We start from the raw sequence: 27844 nt of genomic DNA, 5'->3' as shown, positions 1-27844 counted from the left end.
TACTGACCCCGGGGGGGGGGGGGGGCACATAACTAGTTAGCATGGAGGAGTGTTGTTCATTATCGGAATTAACAAGACAAATCATTCCACCAACTGAGAATGGTGATGCAGCATCACCCACAGAATTGAGACAGAGCTTTCAATCTGTCAGCCTTTCCAAGTCCAAGCCAGGCGAGGTTACACAGATTATCAATCTTGGCTGAAAGGCCAGAAGGAAGCCATCCTGAGTTTGGCAGCGTAATTCTGATGGTTTAGAGTCCTCAAACCTGGAGACTCTGGATCCAATCCCACAACTACCACCAATCACTCAACGCCATGAAGTAGGAATCTAGGAAAAGATATTGTAAAATGCATCTAGAGGTCAGCAGTCATTTGATTTTGAGTTATCAATCGTGTCTGTCCAGTTGTTGACCAGTCATTGGGGGACAAAAAGGCCTTAAATAAGTGAATTGCACATCTTATTCTCTTTTGGAATTGCATCATTCACTTCCTGGTTGGTTGGGTTGTTCTCTGCCTCCCACCTGTTGTGCTCCTCCTCCATCAGTCATGGGCAAATACAGCAAAACTATCAAGATCACCCAAAATTTCAGTTTTCCTGTGCTTTAATTGGAGAACCTGTATGCTTTTATCTGCATTTGGGAGAGGCATTCCCAAGGGTTGCTTTCTAAATTTACATTTACATGTAAATGTCATTTCTATTTGGAAATTGCAAATAAGTCATCTGAAATAATTGGTGTATTTTCAAATTGACACATGATATTCTGTGTATGCTCACAGAGAGTTCAGACACAGATTTGCACATTTTTCAGAGTAGGTGTAAATTTGTGCACTAATAGACTTTAGAACTAGCCCTGTTTCTTAAAGGCACATAATCACCAATGTTACCTTTGTCAAATAGGTTCTTGATAGAATATTGCACATAGGTGTCTCTCAGGAAATTATGCTGTAAAGAGCAGATGGAGAATGGATGAAAATTAGGGATGGCAGGGATGTGGAGTGGGAGAAGAGGAGAGAGGTTTCTGGTGGATTAGGGGAGGGAGGGAAGGATATGTCTCTGCTCCCTCTCAAATTGTGTCACCCTGTCTCTAACCTCACTTTTCCTCTCATCCCCAGTCCTTGATGTTCTGTGGCATGCACACACACACACATGTCCCTAACCAGCTTGCAGGTCTGCTCGACCTAAGTCATCATCCCAGCCATTCCCTCCCCATTATCCAGCCTGCAAGTTAAGTCCCCTGCCCCCCCCACCCCCCAGAAAGCCAGCCTCCTCTAAGAGTGCCCAACAGCAAGCCAGTTTCTACCAACCTTGCTGTTCTTTAGTTGCTCCCATGCTGTTCCCCAAAACGCTGATGTTGGCACTCCATGCTCTCTGCATTCTTATATGTCTGTCTCACAGTTGCCTCACGAGATTAACATAAGAATCCAAGAATAGTTTTCAAAGAAATTAGCTAGAAGATACCTAGGGTCTTGCCAAAAACTTGCAGTTATTTTAACTCTCTGGTTCCTCCCCAGCAAGCAACTGCCATCAAATAATGGCGGGGAAGATGCCAGTTCTATCATTTGTTGTCTTTGTACTAAACACTGGGTGGCAGGAGCCATGCAGGGGCAGGGAGGGTGCCAGTTATATCATGTGCTGTGCTTATACTAGCCAGTGGGTGGCAGTGGTGGGCCCACTCCCCTTGCATAATCCTGCTGCTGCCTAATGATTGTTGCTTCTGAGGTCACAGTTAGAAAGATGATTGGGGTTTTTTTTTAATTCAACAAATAACAGTTAATATTTGTTACTTCATAGGAAAGATCCTCTTCCGACGGAGTCATATCCGAGACGTGGCGGTGAAGCGACTGATACCTATAGATGAATACTGCAAGGTGAGTTCAGAAGGGGTTAAACACCATTACATGACCCTGCATATAAGATGTCATGCTTGCATAATGTTCCTGGTGAGAGTGGATACATCTATGGTGCAATGAATTGTGCCACATGCATTTCATAGTGCCATAGATTGCTCAGTTTGTGTTCAGACCTTATAATATACAAACTCTATAGACAAGCTACACTCGTAGGTCAACATCAAACAGAGATTTACGTCAGGTAAATAAGTTGTGTTGGTTCTGTTAAACATATTTTTGTCATATGGTTTTTATATAAATTGTCCACTTTGATTTTCTTTCTTGTGTTTATTTGTATATTCATTGTACTGACCTTGATGAAGTGGAAGCTATTCAAAGGAGAGCCATCAAAATATGTAGGAGAACTGTGGAAGCATACAGACAGCTACAGTTAACCAGATAAAGCTTTCTTTTAATGAACTATTTCAGCCTAGACATAGAGATTTATCACCAAAAGTTATTCAAATAAGAATGGATAAAGGGTGTCAGAAAGGTGGACAAATTTCAGGGATATTCAGCTGTTATCTTGTGTCCATGAGCCACAGAAATGGAGTAACTTGGAGGAGCAGCAGGCTGGGAACCAGAGAAGCCAGAGTTCAAATCCTGCCCCTGCTCTCCCCCCCTGCAGCCCTGCTGACATTCCTTATGCCCTTTTTCCCAAATCTGTCATTGGCCTATGATATTTCTTTGTCCTGTTTGTTACTGATTAGCTCACAGCTGGAGCCAGTCATTCCCACATAAATCCCCCCTTCTCTTTTCTCTCTTTCCTCTTCTCATTTTAAGATTTACGGTCAGATCACAGCCAGGCTGCAGGTCTTCTGTAGGATCCACTGTTGGAATTGTTGCTTATCTGCCTTTGGAAGACTGGCCTGGCTCAGGGCTCCACCTCTTAAGCATCTCACTTCTCCAGTCCTATCTGATGCCACTTGCCCTTTTGCACTGTCACCTGCTTAAAAATTGTTTAAATCATAAATAGAAAAAAAATACGATGAGGGAGTAAGGTTTCTCTTGTTAAATTTAGACGCAGAGTTTGGCCTAAATGATTCTTTGCGGACTACATGGACAAAATCTCGTCCATGTGTTCTGTTCTACTTCCCCGCCACAAGCACCTTGTTTTAATGCACCTTGTTAGTGGTTAAAAATCTGTATCTTCCCTATGTCGAAAACCACACCAGCTTTGGCTACAGCACCTTGTGGCTTGGTCACTTGGAGATCCGTTTTTTCCAGCTACTCTGTTGCTTCTAACAGGTGCGTGTAATACAAATTTTGAAAGGGCAGCAATTTGCATACTTTCTCTTGGAACTCCAAGATGTGTGAAATTATCTTTTTACTATATGACCACTGTTTGGCAAATGGTCTGAAAATTGAATATGCACATTCTGTTCTCCCCCCCTCCCCCAACATGTACCCCACTCCCAACCTAAAAGTCTTCGTCACTCAAACATACTTTAGCCATATTTGATATTGGCAATTTTCAGCCTGCACAATTTATACTGCAGCAGGACATGTTTATCCACTCCTACCCTAGCTGAGATAACATTTAACCATTTCTCTGACCTCATGTGCAACTTTCTTTAAATCAATCACCTTACTTTCCCACTCGTCCTACTTTCTTACCCTTCTATATGTTACATCTTTGCTTTACCCTTCGCTATCACCTATAATGTTCTATTGCGTATTGTGTTGTCATTGTAAATAGTATACCATGCCATACTTTGTATTGTTTTTGAATATTTTTACTGTTGTAATTATCTATTGCTGTTGTTTGATCTATTCTTACTGTACACTGCCTTGAGTGAATTTCCTTCAAAAAGGCAGTAAATCCTAATAAATAAATTAATTATGGAGTACATACCTTGAAAAACCTCCCCACATCAGAGGGTTTCAGGCCTGCATAACTGTTTGGGAGCTGCAGGACTCTGCTTCAGATCACCAGCAGTACCTCTGAATGTTTTCTACAAAGGGTTAAGTTGTCTGTCTTGCACTCAGAGCAAGGTGGCAAAGTGTTGCTGCTCCAGCACAGACTCGGCATTGAGCCTTCTCCTGCGTGGGCAGAAGGTAGGGCAGGGCTAGGAGTTACCCAGCTCCCATGGTGCCAGGCTTCCTGTACACAACACAGTCTCAGTGTGTATGAATATGTTTGTCTTACTGCTCATTCACCACATGAGTGGGTGTAAATACAGACCCCAGCACTGCATAAATGCCACTTCCTCTGCTTTTGATTATTTTTGGGTCTGGCTCTAAAATTGCTTGTCAGTAATAGTCTCAAGTTTTCGATGTGCTCATTACCTGTGTGTTGAACTCTGCTTGGCTTCAAGGGCAGCGAGATACACCCAGACGTGCTTCATCGTTGACTGTGATAGGTATGGGAAGATGATATTCAAGAAATCTCCTAAAACAAGAGTGATTGAGGACACGAGTTTGGCATTAGATGTATGTAGTTCAGCTTGCCCTGAGGAGGAATGAAGTGAATCACACCAGTGGTGTTAAGGGACTGAAGAACAGTGTAGATGCTGAAACACACCAAAATGGACTGGATGGATGTACAAAGACTAGGGGACACTCGAGGAAGTTACATGGAAATAGTTTTAAAACAAATAAGAGGAAATATTTTTTCACTCAACGAATAGTTAAGCTCTGGAATTCTTTACCAGAGGAGGTGGTAACAGCGGTTAGCATATTTGGGTTTAAAAAAAAGGTTTGGACATGTTACTGGAGGAAAAGTCCATAGTCTGCTATTGAGACAGACATGGGAAGCAACTGCTTGCCCTGGGATTTTTAGTATGGGATGTTGCTACTTACCTGAGTCAATATCAGCCACAGTCAACTGTCTTCACCCTTCAACCATGAACTTGCACTTCTAACTCTGTTCTGATACTCCTTTCGAATATTCTGCATAAAGAGCCACAACATTATACCACAAATCATTCCTCTGTGGTAGTATGGAATCTTGCACTCTGTAGGATTCCAGAATCTTGATATTCTTTGGGGTTCTATATGGAATGCTGCTACTCTTTGAGATTCTGCATGGAATCTTGCTGTTCTTTGGGGTTCTACATGGAATGTTGCCACGATTTGGGTTTCTGCCAGGTACTTGTGACCTGGCTTGGCCACTGTTTGGAAAACAGGATACTGGGCTAGATGGACCATTGGTCTGACCCAGTATGGCTACTTTTATGTTCTTAAGCTTGTTATGATTAATCGATTTTGTTGGGAAGATCTAAGAGACTTTATGGGCTGATAAAGAAACAATAGTTGAGACAGAAATGAGAGTAAACCAGTATGACATTTTATGAACCAGGAATAGTACCTTAAAAGTGATTCTGTGTGAGGTATGATCAGATCTCAAACAACTTCAATTCATGTAATACATAGCCATTAAACTATTACTGGATACGTATTACATGAATTGAAGTTGTCTGAGATCTGATTCCCAACCTTATAATAATGCAATAATCAAGACTGTTCAGGACCAGCGAATGTATCGGTAAATGAAGTGCCGGCTGCAGAAATAAGTGATCTGATCATTAATAGTTTAGAAAAGCAGCATTTAATCACTGAAGGGATATGAGCTTGAAAATTTATTTCCGAGTCAAGGGGTAACTCCTAAGACTAGAGATGAATGATATATGAGATCCTGCAATATTGATCTGCGGGGAAATGATCAGCAGATTCTCCTTAGAGGCAGTGCTGACATGTATTCCTGCCCTATCCAGGCACCTCTATCACAGGGCTGAAAAAACACACTCATCTAAATGGTTTATTATCTATCTTCCCACAAAATCACTTAAGCTGGCAGACATCAGTTCATAAAGAAACACAGTTAATTTCCAAAAATTCAGTCAAAGAGCAACACAGTTATACAAAACAAAACCCACATGTGACAACCGCAGCCAAAGGCATAAAAATCCCAAAAAACTCTTGAAAGACAACAGAGACAATTCAAGAATAATACATAGTAACATAGTAGGTGACAGCAGAAAAAGACCTGCACGGTCCATCCAGTCTGCCAAACAAGATAAACTCATATGTGCTACTTTCTCTGTATACCTTACCTTGATTTGTATCTGTCATTTCCAGGGCACAGACCGTAGAAGTCTGCCCAGCACTACCCCCGCCTCCCAACCACCAGCTCTGCCACCCAATCGCGGCTAAGATTGTGAGGATCCATTTCTTCTGAACAGGATTCCTCTATGGATATCTCACGCATGTTGAACTCTGTTACCGTTTTTCATCTCCACCACCTCCCGCAGGAGGGTATTCCAAAGCATCCACCACTCTCTCTGTGAAAAAATACTTCCTGACATTTTTCTTGAGTCTGCCCCCCTTCAATCTCATTTCATGCCCTCTAGTTCTACCGCCTTCCCATCTCCGGAAATGCGGATTAATACCTTTCAAATATTTGAACGTCTGTATCATATACCTTTCAAATATTTGAACGTCTGTATAATAAATCATTTCAAATAAATCTAATCTAATCTCAAACTTATACACCACACTAATTCCAGTCTGATGTGGTTCACATCATAAGAAACTCACACAAAAGTGAGGACTTGCACAGACATATTCATAAAAATCATTACAATTTACCAAACAAAAAAGTTTTCAGCTGCAACAATTTTCGGAAAAGAGAGACAGAATTCAATATTCTGGGCAGTGTCAGCCTTTCTCCTGCTTCTCTCCAATTAACTCCTTACCGCACAATAAACATCATGCCAGCATTCTCTGCGTGGGGGAGGGGGGAGGTCTAATGGATCAGAGAGGTCAGGAGGAGATTGAAGAGATGGAGCTTGGTGACCTCAATGTCCCAAAGGTTAACTGTACCATTAAAAGCTGACAGACGGCTGAGAGAATCATGATGTCCTCATCCCACAGGCATTCAGCCATCTCTTTTCAGAACAGTGTACAGATCCTTCCAGCCCCTCTGTGGAACCCCTAGGACACAGGGGAGCTCTTCTAATGTTACAGTATTGGGGGGAAAGGGGAGCAGATAATAGAAATATTCACAGAAACACAGAAAATGACAGCAGATAAGGATTGCATTGCCCCTCCATACCATCTACGATCCCTTCCCCTCCCTCAGAGGTCCTACTTGGGACAAGTACAGAGGATCTTGAAGAGAGAGGAAGGCATGGAGGGGGCAGACTGCATAGGCTAGGTGCTCTTTATCTACCTTCATTTTTTCTCCGTTTTTATGTTCCACGCATCTACCTCCATTTCCATGAAGAAGTATTTCCTCAGGTTGAATCTATAACCTCTCACCTTCATCCTGTGCCCCCTCATTCCAGAGCTTCCTTTCAATTGAAAGAGACTCACCTCCTGTGCATTTATGCCACGTAGGTATGTAAACATCTGTATCATATCTCCCCTCTCCTGCCTTTCTTCCAAAGTATTCATATGTTTGCTGTCCGCTAATTGGGATATTCAGGGGGAGATAACTGGTTATCTCCCTTCTGAATATCCGCAGTTAGACGCTTTAATGCTATTTAACCAGTCAGGTGCTGTTCCTGGCCGGTTAAATAGCTTTAAATATCGAGGGAATTGAGGTCTTTAACTCCATCCTGTTTATATCTTTTTAAAGGTTTGGTCTCCAGAATTGTACATTATATCCTAATGAGGTCTCACCAGAGTGTTATACAGGGGCATCATCACCTCCTTTTTCCTACTGGCCGTTCCTTCTGGCAGTGGCCATCAACTTTTCTACCCGTTTGGCCACATTAAGATCATCACACCCAAGCCCGCTCCTTTTTCCTACACAGAGGTACTTCATCCCCTAAACTGTACCGCACATTTGGGTTTTGTAACCCAAATGCCCGACCCTGCATTTTTTTTTAGCATGAAATGTTAGATCAAGCGTTGCTAGGTCCCGCCTCATGTTGTCCACACCATCAGGGGTATCTACCCTATTGCAGATTTTGGTGTTATCCACAAAGAGACAAACCTTACTAGACAGCCTTCCGTAATATCTCTCACAAAAATGTTAAAAAGAACCGGCCCAAGGACCGATCCCTGCAACACATCACTGATACACCCTTTTCCTCAGAGTGAGATCCGTTTACCATTACTGTCTGTCGTCTTCCACTCAACCAGTGTCAGGGCTACTAAATGCATAATCTCTCTGTTTAGTGCCGGTGCACTCACTACCTATATTGATTTATTTATTAGGATCTATTTAGGCCTTTATGAAGGAATTCACTCAATAGATATGGATAGAGAAGCACTGAGTCTGTGGATGAAGTTAAAAGCCAGCACTCACGCTGACTGAAAACTGACCCCAGTGTTGCTACGTATTAACCATTTAGACCTAGAAAGAGCTTGACATTTCTTTTAATTGTTTTAAAGAACTCCCAAAATGGAAAACTCTAAACCATGAATCAGACAGCCAGCTGATTGCAATCAGTTTAATCTGGGTACTTTTGCTTCTTTGATGAATATAATTGATGCTGTTTCCACACTGTAAAGCAGACGCATAATTATCTCCTGGCACCGATCTCTATATTGGGTGCTGCCTCATTCCAGGGATCTGGAGCTGTGGGACAGATCCTAGATCAGTGCCAGGCTGTGGGTTCTCTCTCATCCAATACTGGCATGGAATATCCACGGAAGGTTATGAGGATGTCTTTACATAGACGTCCACAAGTAGACAGGCGTTTACTTCGTTGACTTGTGGAAAAATCCTGCATCCATCCAAGTGGAGAAAAGCATTCACTTTCTCCACAATGCACATGGTTTTCTGGTGCAGGGTTAGGCAGTAACAAACCTCGTTCTAGGAGGGGATGGTATGTGAAGTATGATCTCAGTCTCTCGAATTTACTTCTAACGCTGTCCGTAGAACTTGCATCCTACCAAAAAGAACTTCCTTCTGGAACTCATAAGATGATATAGGCAATTTATCCGGATGCACTTGGAAATTCTTCTTAATGAGGTTTGTGGCACCCAATATAATTTCTGTTTGAAAAACTGAGCTGCTGAAGTCCATTGATAACCAAATTGTCTGTGGACCTTACAAATCGTTTCCTACAGGTGGACAGTAAATACAACAAGGTACAGGTAAAATTTGGGAATGAAATCTACCTGTCTGCTTTTAGGGGGTGTTCAGTCATTACTGTGCATTTGGTCCCTTAGTGTGCCTTAAAAAATTGTGCATACTAATTTGATTTAATACACGTTAGGACAGTTAACATGCAGTAAAGATTTTTTTAATGAAATGAACCAACAATAGAATCCAAAAATCAGGAGGAAAGTCTTGAAAGAAATGAAAATTTTTGCCTATACAACCCTCCAGAGACCCTCTCCATGTGCCATCCATTTTTCCCTCACCTACAAGTCCTTATGCTGTGAAACTGATACTTCTGCCTCCTGAGTGGAGGGAAAGTTTCAGCCTGGGGAGTTTATCCAGGAAACGGCTTAGTCTTTGGTCAATGACTGTGGAATGCTTTGCAGCCAAAAATGTTCATCTTTTCATCCAGTTCATGACTGAGACATCAAGGAGATGGTCTGCTTGAAAGAGAGCAAAACCTTAGTTTCAGTTAGTACAAATTTAAAAGTGTCAGCAGTAATCTCAGCTTTCCACACTTTTGTAAAGACGGCCTCCTGTTGTCCTGTCTGATCTGTAATATTTGGGTATGTATTTTATACTACTACCAACTATTATTTATCATTTATAAAGCGCTTCTAGAAGTACCCAGTGCTATACACTGAACATGTAAATACAGTCCCTGCTTGACAGAGCTTACGATCTAATCAGGACAGATAAACAGGACACAAGGGATAAGGACAAAGAGTACAAAATTCTGGAATCCCAAAGGAGTAGCAACTTTCCGGAATCCCAAGAAGTATCAAGATTCTGTGTGGAATCCCAGAGAGTAGCAACATTCTGTGCAGAATCCCAAGAGTAGCAACATTCCGGAATCCCAAAAAGTATCAAGATTCTGTGTGGAATCCCAGAGAGTAGCAACATTCTGTGCAGAATCACAAAGAGTAGCAACATTCCAGAATCCCAAAGATTACTACAGCTGCTACTTACTTCTATAGCAATGCTGGACGTACATAGCGCTGTACACTGAACATGTAAGAGACAATCCCTGCTCGACAAGCTTACAGCTAATCAAGAAAAACAAACAGGAAGCATAGGGAAGAGAATTACATGAGGTAAAATAAAGAGAAAAGGTAAGAATGAATGTTTCAGCTGCTTGGTGATGTGGAGCATTGCAGTAACAAGTAATCAAGACAGATGTGCTGTGTGGTTGCAGAAGAAATGCATTTTACAAAAGAGATGTTCTATAATAGACATCCAAATTTGGGTTCTGGTGTCTTAAGTTTGGATATCACTTGCTCTGTTTTCAGGCTCTGATCCAGCTGCCTCCATACATTTCTCAGTGTGAGGATGTTGTCCAGTTCTTTGAAACAAGACCCGAAGACCTGAATCCACCGAAAGAGTGAGTCTCGCTGTGTGCAGGCAGAACCTGAAGATCAGGTTCAAATGTAACCCCCCCCCCCCTCCATTGCAAAGTGTGCCTTGTAACCAGCTGCTTTACTGTAGGGCTTATATGGACTTGTAGCGCCAGGTAAAAGGTTTCCGAGACCCAGAGACAGCTGATAAAGCTATTGTACACAAAACCCCATTGGTTAAGAGTATCACTGGACTTTCGAAAGAAGGGCATCCACGTTAGGCACAAGATTGCGCATAAATGACCAGAATAGTGGCCTATTCGTGCGCAAGTAACATAGTAGATGACAGCAGATGAAGACCTGTACGGTCCATCCAGTCTGCCCAACAAGATAAGTGCCAGTATTCCAGCTACATAAATGCAATGGCGCATAGTTTGATGGTGAGCTTAGAACACGGGGGTTGGGCATGGTTACGCTTGTAAATTGCAGCATACTATACTTGACATGTGTTTTAACAATCTAGATGTGAGCAATTTACACCTGTCTAGGGCCTGCTGTAAGTTTCTCCTCGCCTACGTTACTCACATATTTGATTGTTACACTAGTATTTGATAAAGGAAATAGGCCACCTTCTCTCCTTTATAGCATAAGCTCCATAGCTGCCCCTTTCTAGAACTTCCCTCCTCATTTCTACCATCATGACAGATGGACTCACTGCATGGCTGAGGTTGTGAAGGAGTTTGTATTTTCATGTGGCTGGCTGCTGGGGGGGGGGGGGGGGGGTGCACATAGTTCAGGGAATAAAAGTATCCACAGAAAAATCAGGCACAAATCTGTCTGTCTACTTTTTTCTCTAAGCCCCAGCGATGACCCAGTAAGCAGGACGTCTGCAGGTAGGACTGACCTAAGATTTCGTTCTATGGGCATACGAGGGTTTCTATCAGGCACACAGTTATAGGATTATGTAGAGCTGGAAGTAAAATCCCCTGACTAACAGAAATTGGTATGGCTCCAACTGCTTTTTAATACTGACCGGATATACGAGTATACATTGATGTATCTTGTTATTGGGGTGAAAAATTTCATTAGTCGTGCTCAGTGGCAATGTCTTTTTGGAGACATGGCTGTGCATTAAATGATGACTTTCAAGACTGAGAAACTGATTTGCCAATTATATGGAGTTAGTTCTTCAGCGTCTCAAAGAGCTGATGCATCTTATACGGCTTTAGCCTGCCCATTGCAGTTTGATAGCAGAATCCATGGCCGTCAGTGTCCTCATGTAACAACAGATGATGTATGTGTTCCAGCTCCAGGCCAGGAATGTTCTGAATGGTTCCTGTGTGTGCACAATCCTTGTGATCGGGAATTTGGGCCAACGGAGCTCCAGAGAAATAAACAACATACCCATAGTCTGAATATGTGCCTTAACTCTTCTTATTCCACTGCCCTTCCTCCTCTTCATCCCCCCTTCCCATTCTCTTTCCCTGTCCTGGTAGCACTCCACCCCTTTTCTTCCTCACCAGTTCCTCATCCCTGTCTTTCACTATCTTTCCTTCTCTACCTTGTATTCTGGATGTTCTCTCTGTTCCTCTCACTGCATTATGTGTTATTTGGACTCTGGTTCCTCCTGAGGACGAGGACACAGCGATGGCCCACTCTATCTTTGTGTCTGGTTCTCGGTTGAGGAGAATGCTCCTTGCTTTGCACTCGGATGGTTTCCAAGTTCTCTGTGCGGTTCTAAATTCTGTTGTCATTATGTTGTAATTGCTATCTGCTAAGATTAGCTACTTCCTAGATCGTGTGAATGTAAGGACCGATAGCAGCTTCGGGTTTGGGGTAACCAGGCATCCCTTCATGCTTTGTGTCTGCACTGCATGAGTTTCGTGGTTATGGACTAATGTCCTGTAAAAGCAGAATGTAGAGGAAGAAGGTGATGGAGTTTTCTCTTGATATCAAGTGAACCTGTGCCCATAAGCTGCATTTTACTTTTAGGGCATTAGGATACCGTTGATGGATAGTTTCTAGAGGGTCTGAGATGTTTCAGTATTCGCTGGTTCAGTGTATGAGTATAGACTGTTTGCTGCCGACGTTCACTTGATGCTTCTACCACTACTAATCATTTCTATAGTGCTTCTATCACTGGACCCCCAACACTGAGTCTCCCATCGACCAGCACCATGTTAAGTATCCATGATCCTGCAGTGTTTGCTCTGAAAATCAGCCAGTAGGGGGTGCTCCATTAGCTACCCAGCACCAGCTGTCTGAACCATGTCCCCACCCCTTCGCCTCTCTATGGAATCAGCCCCTCTGAACTGCTGTGGGAGGGGGGGGGGGGCAGGCTGCTTTCTCTGCTCTGTTGGGTTTGGCATATTTATTACATTTTCTTTGCTTTGCTTTGCAGCTGCTGCATTTGATTAGTGTGAATGCTTCCAAGGGCTCATTTCATTACCTAATAGCATTGCCTGTCATCTCTCTAATGTCTCCTAGTCTGCGTGTCCTGCTGACGTGCTGACCTTTTCTTCAATTCAGGCTTCCGTACGCACAGCCCAGAGCTCAAGGAGAGTGGGGGGGTAGGGAATCTGTGTTACAGCGTTTGCTTCATATTCAGAAATAAGCTGGGGATGGTTCATGCAGGAAAGTTGTAACCATATGTTAAAGGAAACGTTTGTTATTTTAGCCCTCAAAAACAGAGAAATCATATGCAGAGATCCTCAAACATCTAAACAACTCCTGTCGAGTCCATTTTTCCACTTAACGGTTGGTATAGTGGGCTGAGAACCAGGGAAGCTCAGTTCAAATTCAAAACCCATTCCCAGTCCTTATGACCTTAGTCAAGTCACTTAACCTTCCATTGCCTCAGGTACAACTTGGGTTGTAAACCTCCGAAGCAGGGAAATATCCATTTTACCTGAACGGAACTCGCCTTGAGCTACCAGTGAAAAAGGCAGGAATGAAATCCTAAATAAATAAGTAAACAAACAAATATACACACTCCCACCCAATCAAGGCACTGTCACTGCACTGTGAATACAGCATACCAGTTTGAGTTAGCTCATCTTTCACATGGAGCCCAGAAATACCTAAGACCTTTTTCTTTAAATTGGTAAAGGTTTTATTTCATTGCGGAATTCAATTTTCTCTTTAGGTGTGGCTAATTAAGCTCATGGGAAAAGGTGGACTGGCCCAATGTCTTATAGAAAGGGAGTTTAAAAGTAATTCTTGATGGGTCTGTAGTGAAGTCTTACTAGAGGTCTCTAACTTATATGGTCGAGTGTAGGAGGAGTTGAAACATTGTAATAAAGCATTTTAGTTGCTTAGATCCTGTGTGTGCCATTGAATGTTTCTAATAAGTTTAAATAATAGAACACTCTATCTCCATCTGAAAAAGTCTTGCCTACTAAGGCAATCAAATTTGAAACCCAGCACATTTTGTAAAGCTATCTGTGTGTTGGAGGCTGCTGCTTTTCCCTCGACAGGTCTAATGATGTATCCCATTGCACATTGTCCATCCTTTCTCCAAACTATGATGGTAGAGCTTTCCACCACTTTTTGAGTGCAGCTGACTGAGTGTTTGTTACTGTGGACAGTGGCCAAGAGAAGGTTTATTCCTTCACTTCTCATTTAAAAGATAACTGCAGGAGACATTTCAAGGGTATGTGCTGTGTATTTCACGTTCAGGGGATATTTATTAGCTGCGATTCCAATGTTAATTAATGAAAGACCTTGATTCTCCTCTGGCAGGATAGGGTTTAGCCATTATTCTTTTTTTTTTTTTTTTTTTTTGGTTTTGGAGTTAATGCCAGGTTCATGGAGAAGTGATACGAAGTAGAGATGAGATGTGTGTGGACCCTTGAGAGATTGCTGTGTTTGGGTTGGGAAGGATTTCCAAGCTCATAAATTAGATAAGGCATTTGAAAGAGAGCCAGAGTATTGGGTAAAAAAAAAACAACAAGCCCACATTTGGAAAATGATTTTATACTGATGAAAATAAGATCAGTCCCCAGTCTCCCTTGCTGAGTTTGAAAAAGTTACTTTGGTAACTTGGCATTGGGAAAGGGCCTTTCATTTTGATAATGACTTGGTTATGAGAGCTGAAGATCACTTTGTGCAAATCTATCTCATGCATATCCATTGCTTATATCTGGAAATTGGATTATCTTAGGGTCCCTCAGGATGGGTTTGGGAAGCTGTTTGACTTGTAAGGGACCCTCAGGGTCTCTTGTAGAGTGACAGTCCGCAGTTTGCCCCTGGAAATCATCTTACCGAGTTATCATATTGCTCCATGTTATTAGCAAGAGACCTCGGCTAACCCCCTAGATTTGCTCAAGTTGCATGCCGGCCACTGATACTGGAGTGAAAAAAAACAGAATTATAAGCCCATATCTACAGTAACTAAGTAACCAGGAATGGGATAAACTTTCTCCCCTCCATACATGGAGCTATATTTTGACCCCAAGAATCATTGGATTCCATTGCGGAGCCAGTACTCTGCTCTTGGGTTGTTCAGGGCTGTGGTTGAAGGGAAGTTCTAGTCATCACCTAACAACAGGGGCAGCCCAAGACAGTTTGCTGCTTGAGGCAGAAAATGAGCTGCCGCCCCGGTTCCTTCACCCCCAACCCCTTCCCCGAAATGACCTTTTTCTTTTCTTGTTTTTTTTTTTTTTTTTAAGACGGTGCCAGCAGTGATTCCATAGGCTGCCTTGCTGCCAGTCCTGGCTCCTCTCTACTGCAAGTGACCCGCCTCTCTGACATAATTTCCTGTTTCCTCGGAGGCTGGCCGCCTACAGTAGAGAGAAGGAGCCGGGACCGGCAGCAGGGCAGCCTATGGGAGTCGCTGCCACCGCCTTGTTTTGAAAGCAAGAAGAAAAAAAAAGATAATTTTGGGGAAGGGACTGGGAGGGAAGGTGGGGAGTGATGGGCTACTGCCCAACAGTAACAGCTAAAAGTTAATTGGGCCTCTGATTATAATGCTCTTATTAAGCAGCCCTGGTGCACAGCACCCCAGCATAGGAATACTGTTGTAATGACTGCGCTAGTAAATTGGGCAGGAGGTAAATTAGGAAAAATCCCTAGGTATGGGTGAATGAAAGCTTATGGTACTGAATTTCTGACCTGAAGCTCCAGAAGAGAAGAAGGAAACTCATACAGTGTCTTGGTGTGCTGGTAGCTGGACTGCAGCAGGGCTCTGTGAGGTGAAGTAGATGACTGGGGACTAGATGCAAGTAAGTATGTGAGGCTTTTGCACACAGCTTAGCTCGGCTTCTCTGTAGAAATCAGTTTGTGTGCATGAGCTGTGTTCAAGGTCTCAGGTACACATTAGCACACAGTGCTTTAAAATCAGAAGCTCTTATCTATTCTGTGCTGATGATTAATAGTGAGGAAGGAAAGGATTTTGGGATTTAGTTCACGTTGCTCAAGATGAGTTACATTCAGGTACAGTAGGTATTTCCTGTCCCCAGAGGGTTCACAATCTAACCCCCCCCCCCCAAGTTTACTAAGCTGCCCGCTAATGCCGACACAGCCCAATCACTTTGAATGGGCTGTGTCTGCATTGCCACACAGCCAGCTGCTAGCGGCAGCTTAGTAAACGGGGGTAAGTTTGTACCTGAGGCAATGGAAGGTTAAATGACTTGACCAAGTCACAGAGAGCTACAGTGGGATTTGAACCCTGTCTTCCCTGGATTCTCCTGCCACTTCCAGCGCTGGGGTCCTTATTCTCCAAGTCTGAGATCCTAGTCCTGCAACTGTTAAAAATATCCCATGCAGAAATAGAGAGAGGATCCTGTTGTCTCTGGTTTTAAAGTCCTCCAACTGGCGGTCAGAGAGAAGGGGCAAAAAGACAGGATCTGCCAGCTGTTTTCTCAGCTCCTTCTTCCTGTATTTTAAACCCTTCTTTTAGCAGCATCACTGCAGGCCCACGTGGTTCAGTAAGGTGCTTGTCTTCTAATTAATTTGGCTGCTAAGAGGAGACTGTGTTGGCTCTTAAAAGCACTTCTGTTCATCTTTCTTTTCATGGCATAACTGAGGGTATATTATAGAAACAGTGACAGCAGAAAATTTAGAACTACACTAAAAACACTTACAGGACTTATGAAGCTCTCCACTGCACTCAGGAGCGATAGATCAACTCGGGTTTGGAAGGGCTTCTTGAGATCCTTGGGAAGTGGGTTCAATTCCCAACTGCAGCTTCTTGTGACCCTGGGCAAGTCACTTAACCCTCCATTGCTCCAGGTACAAATAAGGACCTGTATATACTATGTAAACCACTTTGGAATGTAGTTCCAAAAATCACAGAAAGGCGTGGATATCAAGTCCCATTAACAAGATTCCAGGCACAATCTAAAAGCGTTTAGCAACATTTCATGAAGACCCACAAAGTGGAGGAGGTGGCCTAGTGGTTAAGGTGGTGGACTTTGGTCCTGGGGAACTGAAGAACTGAGTTTGATTCCTGGCACAGGCAGCTCCTTGTGACTCTGGGCAAGTCACTTAACCCTCCATTGCCTGCCGCATTGAGCCTGCCATGAGTGGGAAAATGCGGGGTACAAATGTAACAAAAAAAAGGAATAGCAAGATTCTGGAATCCCAAAGAATAAGGAGTGGAGGAGTATCCTAGTGGTTAGTGCAGTGGAACGTGGAATGTTGCTGCTATTTGAGATTCTGTTGCTACTATTTGAGATTCTACATGGAATATTGCTAGTGGAGGAGTAGCCTAGTGGTTAGTGCAGCGGACTCTGATTCTGGGGAACTGGGTTTGATTCCCACTGCAGCTCCTTGTAGACCCTGGCAAGTCATTTAACCCTCCATTGCCCCAGGTACAAATAACCTTGGATTGTTGAGCCCACTAGGGACAGAAAAGTACCTGCAAAAAAATATATAATAAATGCTTTGATTGTATCTACAGAAAAGTGGTGGTATTGTGTAGAATAAAGATAAAACATGTAAGAGTTACAAATACACAGGCGAGCATTGGGTTCCTTAGCTGTTTAAAAAGAAAAGTTCTTTGCTATCTTTAGCGATGCCGAGGTCTCTGTCAGGAGTCCCTTGTGCTTGATGGGTTTTAAATTTGACTTCTGGAGGCTGAAGAGATTTTTCCACATTGTTTTCTTAACAAAATAACCATGGAGAGGCCTCAAGGCGCTGTGCTTCCCTTCAGCTTGTACAGTACAGTTTCTGTGATGTCACCTTCTTGGGCTTGGGATCAGGCAGTAAGGAAACCATCTGCCATCAAACACAGCCAGACCAGAGAGAGAGAGAGAGAGAGAAGTGCACTTTTCAAGAGCGGGGGTAAAGTTATTATGGGAGGAGTGAGGCAGGAAGCCTCTTGGAGTCTTGGCCTTTGTGGCTAAAGTCGGTTGTAAGATCTGACCCAGCTGAGGATGGCGCTCTCCTGCCTGACCTTGAGAACACGTACGGGTGTGTGTTGGTGAGGGAGAGGGGGGTGGAGGGCTTACAAGATGTTAAGAGCCTGTTGCCTAACTTCTCTGGAAACACAATGTCATTTGTCCCTTGACCAGACTGAAAGAATTAGACATCCTTTTAAAAAGAACTGAAAAACAAATTTCCCTTGTAATTTGGGGTGGTGTGAGCAGGTTTTCTCCCCATCTCTAGACATCAGATTTGATGCAGAGGGGATGTGGACCCTTCTTCTAGACAAGCAGAGATTGTCAAAGGTCATGGATGCAGGCCTGGGTGTTTTGTTAGGTAGAGAGTTGTTTACTTGGTGTAAGGATCCGCTATGATTCTGCCTGTCTTTGTATCAGTCAGACCCCTGGGGGGGGAGGGGAGGGGATTTGTGCGTTGTTGCTGACAGAAGCAGTGTTTTATTTAGGGCTCATTATTTAAGCCCAGTTAATTTGTGTCCATTGTGAAGCCTCCCTGAGTTTTAAGGTAGTGTCTTGTTTGAAGCATCTGTGAGAGTCAGCTTGGAAAAGAGATGGATGAGGGGAGATATGATTGAGGTATACAAAATCTTGAGTGGTGTAGTAGAAGTGAATCGATTTTTTTTAGTCTTTTAAAAGTATTTCCATGTAATTTCATTGAGCATCCCCTAGTCTTTGTACTTTTTCAAACAAATAGGAGGAAATATTTTTTTCACTCAACGAATAGTTGAGATCTGGAACTCTTTACTGGAGGATGTAGTAACATCGGTTAGCTTATCTGTGTTTAAAAAAGGTTTGGACAAGTTCTTGGAGGAAAAGTCTGCCCCAGAATTGGTAGCATGGAATCTTGTTATTATTTGGGTTTCTGCCAGGTGCTTGTGACCTGGATTGGCTACTGTTGGAAGCAGGATACTGGGCTAGATAGACTATTGGTCTGACCCAGTATGGCTATTCTTATGTTCTTATGAGTGCTGTTACCTTCTGTTGAGTCAGTGGAGGGTTGAGTGACTTGCCCAAGGCCACAAGGAGCTGCCGTGGAATTTGAACTCAGGCCCTCTGGTTCCCAGCACACTGCACTGACCATTAGGCTTCTCATCCATTCCAAAGAGCCACATTTAGGTGTTAACATTAATGCTAGCCATAGATTCAGTGTAAGTGGACATGCCTGAATGTAGGCACATTTATGCCAATTTAGGCTAGCATTCTATCATGGAAATTATGCGCATAATTGCCTTTATAGAATAGGTGCATCACCCACTTGCTTTTGGCACTTACCTTTAATGCTCAGTCATAGAATTGGCCTGAACTGTTGTCATCTAATGCTGTACAACCACAGGACACAGAGACAACCTTGAAGTAGTATTTGCTTTCCACATGTCTTCAATAAAGATATTTGGAGGCCCTCCCCCCCCCCAAATATCTGTCCTGGAGCATTTGTGGGTGTGATGGGTCTATGTCCCCATCCTACAGGAAACCAACAGCGTGGGAGGAAGGTGAAGGTGGGGGCCAAAACCAAAGAATTAACTTCAGTCCCTCAAGGGAAAATAGAGTTCACCAGTCTTGTTAACAAGATCAATTCCCAGAGAAACAGCTAGAACAGGGAGATCACAAGACAGTCAGAGGGAGGCCCTCTGGCCCTTCCAATAGAATTCGTGGATGAGCAGGGTCTCCAATTTTCATTTGGGGTTTGGCCTTCAGATCAGGTCCCAAATCCTCTTCTTCCTCTACATGATCCGCCTCTAGGGCCTCCTGGTCTGCCCAAGGCTTTAGTAAATTGGCATGGAATATTTGACTCTGGTTACCCCCTTGGCTAATTCTTATTCCTGGTGGTGCATAAGGGAGGAGTCTACTGCCCTGTAAAAGAGAGAAGTGAGAGCAGAGCTCAGTCTCCCTATAAGGAGGCCAAGGAAAAGGACGCCAGAGCCCAATCTGATTGGGAGGCCCTGCTATTCCACAGATTCTATTGGAAGGTCCAAAAGACTTCCCTCTGTCATGTGATCTCCCTGTTCTAGCTGTTTCTCTGGGAATTGAACTTGTGGTTCACACAGCTGGTGAGCTCTATTTTCCCTTGCAGGACTGAAGCTAGCTCTTTGGTTTTGGTCCCCATCTTCACCTTCCTCCCAGGCTGGAGGTTTGCTGTGGAAGGGGACATAGACCCCGTCACAACTGGGAAAGGGAAATTCCTACCTCTGGAGAGGACGAAGCCCTCAAGAAGATTGTGTGTATGTGTGTGCTGAGTATAAAGGGGGGGGGGGGAACAGCCTTTCAAGAAATAAGCTGTTTGGAGGGCCTTGGGATGAGAGTTGCCAGATGGACAGCCCTGAGTCAAGGACAGCCCCCCCCCCCCCCCCCCCCCCCCCCCGTACACTGAGTAAGTAACAGACTAAATGGCAAGTCTAGATTGGGGTGCATGGTGAGAACTGCATATGTGTCTCTACTAGAATAGGAATGGCCAATAGCAAAACTGGGCTAGAGGTGTTGCAGATCAGAGTAGAAGCACATTGCCAAAGATGTCTGAGATGTTTCTGTACAATCAGAGCCTCTACTATGCCTGGCCAGAATTGTTAGTCATTCATAATTACACACACAGAAGGGACAACTTTATCCCAATGATACCCTGCAAATCTTTGAAAGAAGAATTTTTATCGTTAGTTGGACATGTCTTGGACATGGCTTCCTTTGGTGCACGAAATGTTCTACTCTAGTTTCAGCTCTCATTACTTTCTGCAGCAAAATCAGCTTTTCAGACAACATGGAGCCTCAACATTGGGGTATCGGTTCAGATCCATGTCCAGAAATGTCAAGTTCTGTTTCTCCAGGTGCAAACACAAGCTCAGATATCAAGACTTGTTTCCTAACCCCGCACAGAGAAATCAGTACTCAAAAACGTCCTTTCCCCTTTATTACTTAACAGTTTTTTTCTTTCTGTTTCAGGGAACCCCTTGGAAAGAAGAAAGCTGGTAAGGGCGTTTCTGTTATTTTCAGGTGAAGCAGTATTACTGGTATTATTAACATATGTAGCTTACCCCCTACTATCTGCAGTTTTGAATCTTATTAAACCTTATTTTTGCATGCTTGTTATCGACTATTTTAAGTACGGGTAGCATATGATGCCACCTCCACATGTCCCTATGAATGTGTGTGACTCGGAGTGTGTGCCTCCAGGAATGTACCATAGCAGAGAGGAATGAGTGACAACCAGGACTGACTCATTGAATGTGTGACTACACCATAAGAAATCGCCAGGACTTTCCTGCAATATCAGACTTGGGACGGTAGTAGAGGCGTTAAGATCGGACAGTTACTGCATGCAGTCCAGTTCCAGAGAGGCAGAAGATGGGAAATGATTCATGTTTTGAAGACTTTGGGTTTCAAAAAGACTTAAAGCAAAATCCAGTGGGTGCACCCAGCAGTGTCAATGCGAAGAGCCTGCTCAGTAATTCCCAGACCCAAGGCCCCACTGACTGTATTGTTCCTATTCACATGGAGATTTTTGGAGGATCAGGAAACACATTCAGAATTTCATTTTCTTTTTTTTTTTCTTTTTTTAAAGAAGATGAAATGTTGGTGTTTGTTTCTGATGTTCCCTTCTCGGAGGTGACAGCTTTCATTCAAGGGTGACCAAGCTGTGAGCATCTCTGCAGCAGCCTTCTGCCTATTGCAATGTGCTGGTGGGGATGTTGAGGTCAATCAGCCTATCTCAGAATAACAGGGAGGGGAATACTGAGGGATGAAGTCTGCATTGCATGCTGGGATAAGGCAAGACCCATGACAGAGCTAAGACTGGTCTCGCATACTCACATTTCTAAAATTTAATTAATGATCTAACCATCTCGTTCATTGGTTTCACTCATTCTTCCTTCTCACCCATGCTTTTTCCTTCATCAGGGTTTGTCAAGAGAGCGTCATCTTTCCTTAAGAGAGGTAGTAATGCTAACAGCCCCTTTGCTTGGCCCTTGTTCTCTCTCTCCCTCCACTGTCTTTTGCTATGTATGATGTGCTTCTCTGGGGAGGGGGGTGGTATTTGAAACCTGGCTCTTGCAAGAAGGAAAATTGAGCATCAATTCAAATTACAGACAAAATAAAGTAGGCTTTTTCTAGTTGATTTTAAATGTGGGTGGGTCAGTAGTGTGTGTGCTGCTGTGATTGTTTTCCAAGATCTGATCCCATGGAGTGGTATTTAGCTGAGGAGGGAACACAAGGTGTTGGGATTCCTCAAATAGACAAGAGTATTTAAACTCCAGAAAAGCCAAAGAGGTGGAGGTGCTCTGTGTGGGGAGGTGGAAAAACGAGTTTTTGGTGGGGCTGAGGGTGGGGAAGAGGGGAGAAGGGTCTGTTTTCTACAAGTTTGTTGCAAATGGTAATATATCAGATTTTAACAGAGTATGGAATAAGTCATATATGCAAAAGATATGCTGTTTTTATTGGTTTTTGTATGCTTGTCAGTATTTTGGTGTGTTTTATTTGTGTGACATATAATATTGTTTTTATTTTATACTTATTGTACTTAACTGTGGAATTTGTTGATTGATATATATATATATATATTTTTTTTTAATTATAATATGTCCTTTAAGTGCTGTAATCCCCTATGGGCACTGGAGAGTAGTTTCACTCCATGTTTCCACCCATTCGCAGTGCACTACAACTGATAAAAATCAGGATACTGAGATTGGTACAGTGGACACATTCTTCTCAGAGGGACTATATGAGACTGAGCTCGGATGGAATGTGAATGTCCCCCCTGGGGGCAGGGGTGTTCACACTGCACCCCCCCCCCCTCCCCTTCCCTGGTTTGGTGTTGAATGCAGCCTTGCAATTGTGTTGCTTCAAGTTTCAGGAATGAAGAAAGACTGAAAAGAAATCATCTCAACACTGCAGAATCACTTTCCCATGCAGGGCTACTTGTTTGATTATGGTCCAGAGAAATAGGACTTCTCCTCTCCATTTTACTAAAGAGTGAGGGGCTCAGTCAGGACAGTTGCTTTCCAGGAGAAAGAATTGGAAATCTAAATTACAGAATCCCCTGATCTCAGAGCTCAGCAGGCCTTTGCCCCAGGTACTGATCAGATCATTATCCTGAAGGAGATAGGGATGTAGTGTCTCTTCATTTGGTAGTTTTTTAAATATATTTATTTGCGTGTATTTGATATACTGTTATGGCCTTCACATAGTCTTAAAGGGCACCTAGAAAATCCATGCAGAAAACATTGCCGACTAAGCATCTATATATATAAAACTCACCCTCAACGTTCTATTTGCACTGACGTCACTGAAGCCAGGTTCGTAAGTTCGAAGCTCTGAAGCTACAGAAAATCACAGTCTGTGGGCCCCGCCCTCGCGTCAAACGTTATGACGTTGAGGGCGGAGCACATTCTCAGCTCCAACGTTGTACTGCACTGTACCTGTGCTCCGCCCTCGCATCAAAACGCGATGACGTCGAGGGCGGGGCCCACAGACTGATTTTCTGTAGCTTCAGAGCTTCGAACTTACGAACCTGGCTTCAGTGACGTCAGTGCAAATAGAACGTTGAGGGTGAGTTTTATATATATAGATGCTTAGTCGGCAATGTTTTCTGCATGGATTTTCTAGGTGCCCTTTAAGACTATGTGAAGGCCATAACAGTATATGGCCACGTCGAGGGTGGAGCACACGGGGGGCGTGCCAAAAGGGCCAGGGTCACACGGAGGCTGCAGGGGGGCTGGCGACACACGGAGACACAAAGGGACGGAGGGGAGCCTTGCTAGCGCCCGCTTCATTGCGATTTGAAATGGGCCTTCTACTACTACTACATTTCTAGAGCGCTACTAGGGTTACGCAGCGCTGTACAAAATAAACAAAGAAGGACGGTCCCTGCTCAAATGAGCTTACAATCTAAAGAACGAAATGTCAAGTTGGGCAGTCTAGATTTCCTGGGTAGAGGTGTAGAGGTTAGGTGCCGAAGGCGACATTGAAGAGGTGGGCTTTAAGCAGAGATTTGAAGATGGGGAGGGAGGGGGCCTGACGTATGTGCTCAGGGAGTTTGTTCCACGCGTGGGGTGAGGCGAGGCAGAAAGGGCGGAGCCTGGAGTTGGCGGTGGTGGAGAAGGGTACTGAAAGGAGGGATTTGTCTTGAGAGCGGAGGTTACGGGTAGGAACGTAAGGGGAGATGAGGGTTGAGAGGTAAGGAGGGGCTGCAGATCGAGTACATTTGTAGGTTAGTAGCAGAAGCTTGAATTGGATGCGGTGCCTGATCGGAAGCCAATGAAGTGACTTGAGGAGAGGGGTGATATGAGTGTATCGGTTCAGGCGGAAGATAAGACGTGCAGCAGAGTTCTGAACGGACTGAAGGGGGGATAGGTGGCTAAGTGGGAGACCAGTGAGGAGTAGGTTGCAGTAGTCAAGGCGAGAGGTAATGAGAGAGTGGATGAGAGTTCGGGTGGTGTGCTCAGAGAGGAAAGGGCGGATTTTGCTAATGTTATAGAGGAAGAAGCGACAGGTCTTGGCTATCTGCTGGATGTGCGCAGAGAAGGAGGAGGAGGAGTCGAAGATGACACTGAGGTTGCGGGCAGATGAGACGGGGACAATGAGGGTGTTATCAACTGAGATAGAGAGTGGAGGTAGAGGAGAAGTGGGTTTGGGTGGGAAGGCAAGAAGTTTGGTCTTGGCCATGTTCAGTTTCAGGTGGCGGTTGGACATCCAGGCAGCAATGTTGGATAAGCAGGCCGATACTTTGGCCTGGGTTTCCGCAGTGATGTCAGGTGTGGAAAGATAAAGCTGGGTGTCGTCAGCATAGAGATGATACTGGAAGCCATGAGACGAGATCAGGGAGCCCAGGGAAGAGGTGTAGATAGAGAAAAGAAGGGGTCCAAGGACAGAACCCTGAGGGACTCCAACAGAGAGCGGGATAGGGGTGGAGGAAGAGCCATGAGAGTGTACTCTGAAGGTAGGATGGGAGAGATAAGAGGATAACCAGGAGAGGACAGAGCCCTGGAAACCAAAAGAGGACAGTGTGTCAAGAAGTAAGTTGTGATTGACAATGTCAAAAGCGGCGGATAGGTTGAGGAGAATGAGGATGGAGTAATGACCTTTGGATTTGGCGAGGAACAGGTCATTACAGACTTTGGATAATGCCGTTTCTGTCGAGTGAAGTGGGCGAAAGCCAGATTGAAGCAGATCGAGGATGGTATGAGAGGCGAGAAAATCAATGCAACGGCTGTGAATGGCGCGTTCAAGTATTTTGGAGAGGAAGGGTAGGAGGGAGATGGGGCGGTAGTTGGAGGGACAGGTAGGGTCAAGTGAAGGTTTTTTGAGGAGAGGTGTGACAATAGCATGCTTGAAGGTGTCAGGGACAGTTGCGGTGGAGAGAGAGATGTTGAGGATATGACAGATGGGAGGGGTGATAGTAGGAGAGGTGGTGATAAGTAAGTTGGTGGGGATGGGATCTGAGGAACAGGTGGTGCATTTCAAGGAGGAGAGAAGATGGGCGGTTTCCTCTTCGGTGATATCAGGAAAAGAGGAGAAGGAGGCTTGGGTTGATTGGTTGAGGGAGTGGGTGATCTATAAGCGACGTCTAGATTTAGGCACGGTATGTAGAATATGCTTAGTTGTTATCCCTGCGCCTAAAACTACGTACATCCATGTACACCAATGAAAATGTGGCGTAAATCCTGGCACGTAGATTTAAGTGCAGAGGACCTTATTTTATAACTACGCGCGTAAATTTTGAAATGCCTATTCCCTGCCTATAACCATGCCTCTTTTTGCCTGTGCGCATTAAAATTTAGATGCAGTGTATTACAGAACACGCTTAGAGAGTTGTGTATGCAAATTCTAATTAATGCCAATTAGTTCTCATTATTGCTTGTTAAGTGCTGTTAACGCTAATTGGCTTGTTGCGTCCATTTTTATGTGCATTGTTACAGAATACGCTTGGATCTCTAGGCGTGCTATATAGAATCTGGGGGCAAGTGGTTAACAATGTATACAAATATTAGCGCAGAGAGAGCAGCGTAAAGGCCAAAGAAATGAGGAAGAAGAGGGGAAGGAGATAGAGAACAGGTGGGTTTTCAAGGCCTGTTTATAAGCGGGGAGGGAAGGGACATTCCGGATATGGAGGGAGGAGGAGGCTGTTCTACAATTTAGGAGCTAAATAACTGAAAGCTGAGTCACGCATGGTGGTCAGACGAATCTGTGTGGGAGAGGGAAGGGTAAGTAGGTTGTGATCAGCAGAGCGGAGAACGCGAAGGAGAGTGTAGGGGAGGAGGAAGTTGTGGAGTTAGGAAGGAGCAGATGGAAATCTGGCTTTGAAGACGAGCATGAGGATTTTAAATTGTACGCAGGCAGACAGTAGGAGTCAACGTTCGAAGCAGAGTAGAGGTGTGACATGATTGAATCTGTGAGTGAAGTGAAATAGCTTGATGGTGGTAGATTGGATGAGTTGTAAATGCTTGAGAGAGTGTAAAGGAAGACCAGCATATAGAGAGTTGCAATAGTCTAAGTTAGAGATAACGAGAGCCAGGATAAGGGGGAAAAGTGAGGCAGTGGGGAGCAAAGGACGGGTAGAGCGCACCCGATGAAGGGGAAAAAAAAGAGGACCGGAGAACAGCGTTGATTTGGGGTTTAAAGGTGAGAGCTGATTTGAAGATAATACCGAGAATCTTAATGGAGTCTTTGAAAGGGAGCAGAAGACCATATAGCGATGATGGAGGAACATGAATTTCGTGGGAGAAAGGAAAGAGGATGGACCCACACTTAGATGTGTTGAGAAAAATGAGGTTGTTCTGAGTATTATGCATTTTCTTTGGGGTTGGGGGGGGGGGGGAAGAGGGCATAAAATGTTTACAGTAAATGCTAGCTTTTTTTTTTTTATTATTTTGATTCCAGCCATCAGAAACCCAGTTCATGTTCCAGAACTGGTTTTCATGTGTAGCAGACCTTTCAGATAGTGGGGCTGAGGGATACCCCTGAGGCTGATGCAGAACCAGATTACAAGTTAGAATCTGTGGCTAAAAACACTTCAAATCTCCCAGAGACCTGCTCTCTCAATGCACACAGACTAATAAAGGGTCTCCTAATGGCAGGCTGAAACGTTAATACGTAGGCACAATAAAGTCAAAAGCAAAAACGTAGCTGGGAGACTGTTCTTAATTATAACACAATTCCCATCAATTGGACTCCCAATACTCTACAAATATGTACCAAAGAAGAGGTACATATTTGTCAAAGAGACAAACAGAAGAAAGTAAGATAGATGCCAAAGGTAGCAAAAGATTTATAACTCTTGGTCTCCACATAGACAGAGTCTGGGAGCAGCATACACTTATGTTCATATCTCTGAAACACAACACATTTATATAGCAGCAGTATCGTGAGGCTACCACTAGGGGTCAGTGCTGCCATTTTGACACCAGGCGTCGGACTAGGACCTCCTCCTAGTGTCCATCAGAGATGTTTGTTAAACAGCCAGGATTTCGGAAGTTTCTTTAATTTTAAATTCTCTCTTTCACATCTAATAATAGCTGGTAATGAGTTCCATGAGCTAGGTGTAATTGTATTAAATCATTTTTACATGTTGATGTTAAGCATACAAAAGTTGCAGGTGAACCCTTGACCTTGCATAAATTGGAGACATCCTGACCTGATATCTCAGTTTTGGTTACAGTCTAGCTAGAAATACGTGTGGTATGGAAGCCCACACCGACGTTTACCAGCTAGGTGAGAGCAAATCTTTAGATGTTCTACCCAAGTAAAGTTTTGCAAATTGTCGTTCTCAAGACAGGAAGTCTCGGCAGCCCTTGTTAAATCACGGCAGCGCTGCCGTGCAGATTAGCAGCATGGGCAGGAAAGAGTGGGATTCTTTCCTACCCATGCAGAGGCCACTAGACCACCAGGGCCTTCAAGATAGGACCAGGGACGGCTGCAATGTGCTGTGGCGATCAACCAGGCAGAGCTTCTGGGCTCCCCCTAGAGCCTCTGGACCCTTGGGCATTGCCAGGTTGCCTGAATGGTCAGTCCACCCCTGACGTAGCCACCAGAGGTTGGTTACTAATAGGACCTTACTATGGACCCTGTCTTCATTCACCCTGAATCTGATAAGCAAGTTTCTCTGTTGCACAGTCACTTGGACCCCTCGCCCATGTTCTTCCCCCATTCACTCACTAGTGCTGTCTTCTTAGTATATCCAGCCCAGGCTGCTCCGAGGC

At 44.0% G+C, this 27844-nt stretch overlaps 1 protein-coding gene across 2 annotated transcripts in view; it reads left to right on the top strand.

Annotated features, from left to right (window-relative positions):
* Nucleotides 1-27844, top strand: part of SH3PXD2B (SH3 and PX domains 2B) — a 135462-nt gene that overhangs the window by 75285 nt on the left and 32333 nt on the right. For both annotated transcript variants that reach the window (XM_030211352.1, XM_030211351.1), the window contains exons 4-6: nucleotides 1793-1869; nucleotides 10237-10328; nucleotides 20595-20620. In XM_030211352.1, coding sequence (XP_030067212.1) covers nucleotides 1793-1869; nucleotides 10237-10328; nucleotides 20595-20620 — 195 coding nt within the window. The remainder of the gene's footprint in view (nucleotides 1-1792; nucleotides 1870-10236; nucleotides 10329-20594; nucleotides 20621-27844) is intronic.

This window comes from Microcaecilia unicolor, chromosome 8 (genome assembly GCF_901765095.1).
Source record: "Microcaecilia unicolor chromosome 8, aMicUni1.1, whole genome shotgun sequence".
NCBI lineage: Eukaryota > Metazoa > Chordata > Amphibia > Gymnophiona > Siphonopidae > Microcaecilia > Microcaecilia unicolor.
This window is presented reverse-complemented; position numbering and strand designations above follow the sequence as displayed.